Source organism: Vollenhovia emeryi, unplaced genomic scaffold, assembly GCF_000949405.1.
Source record: "Vollenhovia emeryi isolate VEMERY1.0 unplaced genomic scaffold, V.emery_V1.0 DF939198.1, whole genome shotgun sequence".
In the NCBI taxonomy this organism is placed as follows: domain Eukaryota; kingdom Metazoa; phylum Arthropoda; class Insecta; order Hymenoptera; family Formicidae; genus Vollenhovia; species Vollenhovia emeryi.
Window position 1 is genome coordinate 735246 of NW_011967168.1, and position 9273 is coordinate 744518.

A 9273-nucleotide genomic window follows, 5' to 3' on the forward strand; every position below is an offset into this window, starting at 1 on the left:
ACGGGATTATAAATTACGCGTGAATTATGATTGGATTTTCAATGATAATAATATTTTGCTAATAAATTATTTACCATTGTAATTATTATACCATTGTAATAATAAAATTATATAACATAGTAAGAAAGAAAGAAAGATAATTATTGGTTGTGATTAAAATCGAATACTTTTATCGATTTTATCGCTTGCTAACTGATACGTAACTTATCGCTTTATCATCATTTTTATGTAATGCAATTCTTATATAACTTAGAATATAAAAATAGATGTTTTATTACTTTGTATCAGTTCTTTAATAAATGTTTAATTTATGTCTGATTAACATTATTAATAACAAATATATTTTTAAAATTTAATCAAATATTTGTATTTGCTTGTAATATGCTCAAATACGTTAAAATTAAATATTATTTTGCGTATGTTATCTCAAGTGCAGCTGTTCTTGAAACAAAATCGTTAATAAAATCGTAAACATCCATAATTAGATCATCAATTTATTTCATTATTTAATTACAGATAAACGTGTCTAATAACACCAAATTAAAAATTACTACAGCCCTGTACTTCAAACGCAGTGGCAAGTAAGTACTACAACTTTTATTTCCCTAAAAGAAATATTGTTTTCTAAGTTAAGAGAATGTGCATTACTTAAAATGTTGATACTGATACATAAGTCACCGACTTATCAGGAACATCGCTGTCTTTCAAGCAGCGCGTACGACTGACACGGCCAATATTACGAACCAGCTGTTTAAGCTGTTCTTCAGTCATCCTTGTAACGTTACGATACGAACAAGTAATGTTTCTGCACTAGGATAGCGCTATTCTGATCGATACTCAGGTACGAAAATAGATGTGTATAAAAGCAAGAAAAAAAGATAACTCTAGCGAATTGTGATATACGATTCTTCTCCGCAGATCAACCCTTTTTTGCCATTATCCTTCTTTAGATATCAAGTTTAACGACATTGTATTGTGCATATATCGTGACGATTGTGTAACAGTTGGAGCCTATTGTTAATCTTTCAAAGTTTACAATTTGAATTCACAATGTGACTCGAAATTTTATAACTCTCTTGTGTATAATATAACTAACGTAAATAATTAAAGAAAAAACAATTAGTCGTACAGAAATTGTCAGCTAAATAAAAGCAGATATAAAGAAGGATGTAAAAAATATCGATTGTATATCAATATATTTCTCGATTTTCTATAATGATCAAAATAAAATTAATTTACCATTGACGGTATTCATTGTCAGTATAATAATATAATAGTAGTAACACTAGATACAATATTAATATAATCGAAAAATTATGTATATATTGATATTACAAAAGTTTCAAATATTTGACACATCTCCAATATTGGTATTATTAAAGATTTTTAATATTGCCGAGCGATACGTATACGCGATATCGATATACGATATACAATTAATAGTAAAATTTGGATGTTATTTCTTCACTAGATATAGAGAGCTATAAAGGCAAAAACTAAAAGGCAATACTGTTATATAAGTAACACGAATGGACGTTAAAAACATGATAATAAATTATCAATTAAATAACACGCTACAAGAGTAACAGATAAATTAATTCCAGATAATGTACTGTGTTGCCGGTTTTTATGCACTGGTAGCTGTTACTGCAAATGTTAACTTCGTCAGTTAACTAAATGTACAATCTCTATATTAATTCGATTATAGTATTTTTATCACAAGAGTTCCATTTAACACTATATTACGCGTTTGCAGATTAAGAAGTGTTCCTCGTCATAACTCAAGATGCTGCGCTCACTAATTCTGATCGTCGTCTTAGTCGCAGTGAAAGGTAACAACTAAAGACCGAATGTTTGACAACGTTTGGCTTTACTTTACTTTTGCATACGGAAAATCCTTAAAACTTTTTGTTGCCAGTGAAACAATTTCCAAGTAAATGAGACATTATATTCTATTTATAATAGATAAATGTCTTATTGTCTCAGGATATGTATTATAACTCCTATTTCTAATATTTCTTTTAATATTAATAAATACTTAAAATTATTTACTAGTTACAAACTAATTAAGTTCATTATTCCGATTATTTAAAATAGAGAATATACGATACTGCTATAAGAAAAAATGATAAGACAATAATACAAAAGTTTTTGTAGTTTGTTTCTTAGAAATTTTTGCATATTTCACCTATTGTACGCATTACATATTAATTCTGCACTAATTACGATTATTATGATACATTATTTTACATAACTGGGTCTATTTCTGTTGCTTTGCAGTGCTTTGTAGCGTCTCTATTTTGAAAGTAATATAAGCCTAGTTTTGCACTATCATGAATTTCGACGAAATGTCAACGGCAAATGCAAATTGCGCTGATATATTAATTTCAGCAAAATTTTTAAAACTGCATACTTATATATACTTATATAATATTTTAAAGATAAACGGTTTCCTTAGATCTGTGCGACTTGTTCACATAATCAGCGCAATTCAAACTTACTGAAATGGGCAAATTAAATTTCACGGTATGGTTTAAGACGGGAGGGGGGGGGGAGAGAAAGGTTTAATATTTTTTCTATAAAATCTCTAATATTTTTAGAAAGATTTTTGTACCGTGTCAGTTTAAAATGTATGCATGGTAATTTAAGTGTGTCGTTACGTACATGCAGTTAAAGTTTTCTGCACCGTAGGGGACGAGTGTGTACCACGTTCATTCGGAGCGGATTCTATCGTATGCGTCTGTAACTCGACGTATTGCGATACGATAACCGAGCCAAACTTACAACAGGACCAGTTTTCGTGGTACATATCTACTATGGATGGCAAAAGGATGCAGTTGTCCGTCAATAACTTCTCCGACAGCAATGAGACCGAGAACGATATAGTTCTCACAGTAAACAGTGCTAATACGTATCAAACGATACAAGGATTTGGCGGGGCAATGACCGACGCCGCCGCTCTCAACATTAGAACTCTCAGTAATGAGACTCAACACAAACTACTTGAGTATGTAATCGTTATTTTTAGAAGCGCAACAATATTATTAGCAAAAATCGAGGGAACGAAATAAATCTTCGTGCGATGCAACAAATTTTAACAATTTTTAATATTCTTCTGCATTGTTGTTTTTCATGAAGAACAACAGTGATTATGCACAGTAATTGTACACTATCAGTGTAATTATCGTGACGACAACAATCGATAAAAATTTACCTCGTGTTGCTCTGATTATTCTTCTCCTCGATCTTTTTGTTGTTTTTTTTAAGAGACTTTCTTTCTCTTTTATTATCAAGATATTTTAAAATGTTCGAACGATTCAAGTAATATGAAATCCCGTTAGAATACATTAGTAAGTTCTAGTTCGTAAATTCTAATAGGCGAAGCAAAAGTTTTTCCAATTAGCTGTTAATCATATATTAATTAACATAATATAATTCAACAAGCGGTTACGGAATAACTTTCCAGAAAAAAAGTATATTAATGCTGCTCTGGAATAAAAGCAGAATTTCATTACCCCTTCTGCTGATAAAATGGAAACGAATTAGGACCATAAATTACAAATTTTTTTAACGCAAGATAAATATTTCTACGGTATTAAAATCGAGCAAAATGTGTTAACTGCTATTGGAACATGAAACGTAGCAACTATTCGGGTAAAATGGTTTAACAATGCATCGGGTTTCATAAAATTGCCGCAAATTTGTCTACCGGGATTTAATCCGTCTCGCACGATAGCCGCTCACACAGTTATTTCCAGATCGTATTTTGGCCGAGGTTCTACTGGTATCGGATACACGTTTGTTCGCATACCTATCGCAGGTACCGATTTCTCGACAAGACCGTATACGTACGACGACGTAGCTGGCGATCTTACTTTAAGTCATTTCAATCTGGTGGAGGAAGATGACTACAAAATCGGATATCTGCACGATATCAAGAAAATTATGTCTAATCCGGAGACTCTCAGAATATTTACGACTTCGTGGACTGCTCCCGCGTGGATGAAAACCACAGATAGTATAACATGGGGTGAGATATTTGGTGAGACAGGATTTCCATAACATATCCTGCACAATCAGAAAAAACTTGCACGGGAAAAGGGTATTTGTTATACGACTACATTAATTTTTAAAAATTTATGAAAACCTATTTTTATTGAAATTTCGCGAAAGTTAATTACCAGTTACCAGGGGTAAAATGTAAAATAGACCGGTGCGGGATGAAATGCAGCAGGAAATAAATCATCTGATTAATTGGAAATCGAAACTTTACATTATTTACAAAGTATTTTTAACGAAAGCAAATACTGATTTAACATTTAAGTGCACAAAAGTTTACAATGCTTTACTTCTTAAGAATATAATATCGTAATGAGCAGTTATTACACGTATGTAGATATACGTGCACTTTTGTAAATAATTATAAAAAATTGAAGTGGCATACTTAATAAGATATACATATAAGAATAGATACTAGAACAAAATTCATATATTCCTACGAATGGGGCCATTTCTATAAATGGCACAAAAATTAAAGCTTTATCTTATCTTTCTTGAATTCGAAAGAAACAAAAAGTAACAGGTTTATCTCATTCAACGGTCCGTTTTACTCTTCGCCCTCTATAAATATAATAACATCTCTTTATAAAATCAATTTTCATTAAAATTCTATTATTCACTTTTCGTAATATTAAATTATTTCAAAAAGTTGATGTCTACCTTCAAAATGTTTGTAAATTATTACATTTCGTTTTTAATGTTAATCAAGTATGGTGAGGTGCTTCGATAATTAAATATGAAATGCCGTAATGCATGATAATCTCAACAGGTACCCTAAAACCTGAATATTATGGACTTTATGCCGAGTATATCAAAAAGTTCTTTGACGCGTACAAAGAGCGTGGTATAGATATATGGGGTATGACACCAGGTAACGAACCGGTAAATGGATTTATTCCATTCTTCACTTTCAATGCCATGGGCTGGGGGCCTACCGAAGCTGCGAATTGGTCCACAGAGTTTTTAGCTCCGACTTTGTCGGCTGCCGGATATAATCTTGTTTACATGGCGTTGGACGATCAACGTTTTCAAATACCATGGTATATCGAAGCCATGTTTAAGAATAAAAAAGCCGAGAAATTGTTCTCTGGTACCGCATACCATTGGTATACTAATACACTCTTTTCACCAATGAGACTGTCCCAACTGCACGACATGTATCCGGGCAAGTTTATATTGATGAGTGAAGCATGTACCGGTAAGGATATTTAATTAAAGAATACAGTAGCTGATATAATAGCAGTGGTTTTCCTCAAAAACTTGAAAAAAGAAATTTGTATAATTTTCGTTTTATAGGTAGCAGTCCCTTCGAAAAAGAAAAAGTAATTCTGGGATCATGGGAACGAGGAGAAAAATACGTTTTGGATATAATCCAGGTTTGTATATATTAACGTATAACTCTAACCACAATTTGTGTTTCAAACAAACAAAGTGTTTATACCGTTCTGAATTTTATCTGACACAAGAAAAATTTCCGATTAAGTTACAAGTTTTAATGTCTCGCGTATTATTGTCGACTTAGCCGTCAAATAAACATCTGCCGAATATAATTAATTCTTAATAAATGACAAAAACTTTTGCGAGCACTGGAATTGAATTTACACTACATAGGGAGTTAATCGTTTTTCTCTATTAAAAAATGTTGCTATAGCGCAAGGTAGTTTCATGTGCAAAGATAAAAGTAAATCATACATATATAATACATGTTAACATACTTTTTGAATTGTATATTGTACAAATTGTACAAAACACAAAAATTGTCTTTTGAAATTTGTAAATAAATTTATAGAACATGTTACATTGGGTGACTGGATGGATAGATTGGAATATGGCACTCGACGAGAAAGGGGCACCAAATTGGGCTCAAAATTTTGTGGATTCACCGATTATTGTAATGGCGAAGAACGACGAGTTCTACAAACAACCCATGTTTTACGCGATGTCTCACTTCAGCAAATTTGTACCACGTGATTCTTACAGAATCTCATCTACAGGTCTTGAAGACAATGAAGATATTAATGCGGTAGCTTTCTTGACGCCCAAACAAGAGATTGTTATCGTAGCTAATAACAAGTTAGTAGAAAATATATTTATCTTACTAATACGGTAATTACATTACGAAAAAATTTTTTAGAGAAATGTATAAGTATCTTCTATTGCCTAACAAAATTTCTTAATTCCTTTTTTAAGTATTTTACTTTATCTTACTGTATTTTTATAATCTGTTAGACTTAAAACATATAATTCGAAATTTTCTGTTGCAGAGCTTCTTCTCCTATCGCCATAACAGTAAAAGATGAGACTACAGACGACAAAATGAATTTAAACCTACCTGCCAAATCTTTCAATACTATATTATATTTAGCGCAGCAATAATGCAGAAAGTTTCCAAATTATAAATAAAAGATGTCTACAAAGTTCCCCTTCTTCATAGAAAAGAAAATATAGTCTCACACTGTGTGAAGTTTTGACAAAGAAAACTGGATTGTTTGTTAATCAAAATTATACATAGATATTATAATACAATCAACAATTGTTTTTCACAATTGATGTATTTGTATACTCGGCATGATAATTATATGTATTTCTAATTATGGGTAGTACATTCTCGCCCATCGTCCTATTTTTCTCTTTTTGGGATTCTCTCGTAAACGTCTCGGTATATAGGGTGGTTTATGATCGTCTAATCTACGTTTGAACATATTAATGCCGAATTGCCAAGGTTCTCGTTTCTTATCTATCGGACGAGTTTTAAATTTAATAAGATAGATTCTTTGCCAATCGTATATTTCCGGTACCAGTCTGTAAAAAAAAAGATTACAAATTAATACATATACATGTTTCTTTATCATAAATATCTGTTTGTTTGCATTAAAAGCACAGTAATAAATATATTTTAAAATAATTGTCAAAGTTATCCCACCTATGCCTCGGCCTGTTGTTTACGAGATGCTTATACTGTTTTTCGAGCCAATTTCTTCTTTCATCATGTTCTATGTCGGCTATTACTTTCACGGATTCCCCTAAATACGGTTTCAAGTTTACGCCTACCCTTTCCTCGGGAATATTCATGTAAAACTTAATTAAAGTTTTCAGAACTTCTTCATTTAAACCGTGAACTTTCTCGCCTTCTATTTTATCAAATAATTTTATCGGCTCTGTTGTCCAACATATGTTGCGCTTCGGATTTTCATCCGCGTACCGCGAATGCACTAAAGTGGTATTGAGTTGGTAAACAAAAAATGACCACCATTGTCCATTTGTTATAACCGTTTGCGTGGTTAATGGATACGTAATATCGTTAAAAGTAGAGAAACCTGAAATTTCATAGGTACACGCGTAAAAAGTTGGAATTCCAATTAACATCTAAACAGCACTTTTTAACTATAAAAGTACCTTGATAACAGGCTTGCGATAATAGCCAGCTGTAAGATGCTAATATAGCCTGTACCGTGAGTGCAGTAGAAGTGTCATTATATGTTTCTGGCCTTGTTTGCAAGTATGTGCAATTGTGATACGACAAAAGTCCAAATTCATTTTCATCGCCAGGCCAAAATCCGGGTATATTAGTTAAATGTTTTCTGTCCAAAGTATAAGTCAATACTTCGGGGTCCATTTTGAATGTAGGTACGTCTAAATCTGGATTTTCACAATCGCTCAAGGGAATGATTTCTCTCAGAGGATGCCTATACCTTAGGTGCATGACAGGCTGACCAGTATAATAAACAGGCAAATCTATGGGCTCGTCAACATGTTCCTTTAGAAAGTCACGGGACTTTCTGAATCTCCTTCTATACTCAGGGGGATCTATACCACCCATAAACCAAGATGCTTCCAATCTTGGCTCGTAGTCAACTTCAGTGTGCAACAAGTGCTGATTTTCCGGGGCAAGATGTATTAGCATTGTTCTATTAATTCTGTGAACCAACGCTTTAGATATAATTTCTTCCATGTTTATTTTTCTGTCGAAAGCCTTAATGTGTTCGTCCAATGGAAATTTGTCCGGTTTCATTTCATGTTCCCTTCTGCAATATTATAACATACTAGCGTAATTAAAAAAGCTTTCAGATTTAAATAATTTTAATATACAATAATGCGAATAATCAGATAATAATTCTCCCTGGTATTACGCATAAATAGAAGAATCCTTGATTCGCAAAAGTATCTACCTTCTCATGCAATATTCAAAAATTATATTATCCTCTACGTCACTCTTGATCGCTTGTACCATTCTATCCAATTGCTCGCTGGAAATTATATTATTGTAATACGCCGGAAGACCGGATTCCTTGACGACGTGTGTCCTCGTACAATACTGTGCGTGCGACAAAGCGTCGTATGGTATAACATGTTCATTTAGCATCAGCGCTGTCCAGCCATAATAACGTGGCATGTTGAACTCGAATAGCTTCTCTTCCACGGTTTCCAGGCCCTTGATCTTGTCATGCCAAGACGCTCTCTTTCTCCTCCACTTGGTTTTCCAGCTTAGGTCTTCAATAGGCGGATACATCGGCTCCGCCGATTCTTCGGCTTTGCTCCTGACCTCGCTAACAGCTGACGTGCTGTATCTCTTCTGTTTGCCATACTTGACTACTGTATTAAATACTAGCCTCTTTCGAATATGAGCGAACATACTTATAAGCCGAAGCAATATTCCTCAAAAACGGTTTGTTCCTCCAAATGTTTTAACACGTGTGCATCTAGAAACGAACCTTACAGACACGTTGCCCAATTGCTCAACTGCAATGCAGTAAACTAAGCAGTAAACATCGTTCTAACTTAAAAAATATTCACGCTACAAAAAAATATAAATCAATGTCGATTACTGTTAGCTTTTATTATACGTACACATCAATCATCGGCTCGTGCAGGTTACGTTGCGTCCCGCAATTTCACATCGATTTGTCGTTTCGAGGGCGTCTCTGACGTAAAAGAAAATAACGATGAAACGCAGCCAGCAACGATTAACTACGATTTCACGAAATTTCTTTTAGAATTTCAGTCCTGAACACACTACAGTCGCCGAAAAATTGGGGTTATGAAACACGAGCGAAGCACGAGCTGGCACAACTGGCACAAGAGCGAAGCACAGTATAAACAGAGAGAAGCCTGAGAGATGTCACGGCCCCGTTTTTCGTGATTGGCTAGAGATCCTCAAGTAAGAGATGCGCAAACCTTGAACGCGACGGGATTGGTTCTGGCCACGGTCTTACA

General features: G+C 33.5%; 2 protein-coding genes across 4 annotated transcripts; one reads left to right on the forward strand and one right to left on the reverse strand.

Moving 5' to 3' along the window:
• Window positions 1-716: 716 nt before the first annotated feature.
• On the forward strand, window positions 717-6653 carry LOC105561899 (glucosylceramidase-like). Of its 2 annotated transcripts, XM_012012264.1 has the most exons (9): window positions 717-841; window positions 1605-1679; window positions 1757-1832; window positions 2692-3007; window positions 3759-4030; window positions 4829-5257; window positions 5356-5435; window positions 5849-6132; window positions 6324-6653. In XM_012012264.1, exons 3-9 carry the CDS (start codon window positions 1787-1789, stop codon window positions 6433-6435), a joined length of 1539 nt encoding a protein of 512 aa, XP_011867654.1. In that variant the 5' UTR covers window positions 717-841; window positions 1605-1679; window positions 1757-1786; the 3' UTR covers window positions 6436-6653. The 2 variants fall into 2 exon arrangements, with proteins under 2 accessions (XP_011867654.1, XP_011867655.1); XM_012012265.1 differs by lacking the exon at window positions 1605-1679 and having other exon boundaries at window positions 718-841.
• On the reverse strand, window positions 6525-9267 carry LOC105561898 (28S ribosomal protein S30, mitochondrial). Of its 2 annotated transcripts, none has more exons than XM_012012263.1 (5): window positions 8908-9267; window positions 8229-8759; window positions 7456-8084; window positions 6983-7376; window positions 6525-6861 (listed from the first exon to the last, which is right to left on the reverse strand). In XM_012012263.1, exons 2-5 carry the CDS (start codon window positions 8690-8692, stop codon window positions 6651-6653), a joined length of 1698 nt encoding a protein of 565 aa, XP_011867653.1. In that variant the 5' UTR covers window positions 8693-8759; window positions 8908-9267; the 3' UTR covers window positions 6525-6650. The 2 variants fall into 2 exon arrangements, with proteins under 2 accessions (XP_011867653.1, XP_011867652.1); XM_012012262.1 differs by having other exon boundaries at window positions 8229-8799.
• Window positions 9268-9273: the final 6 nt, after the last annotated feature.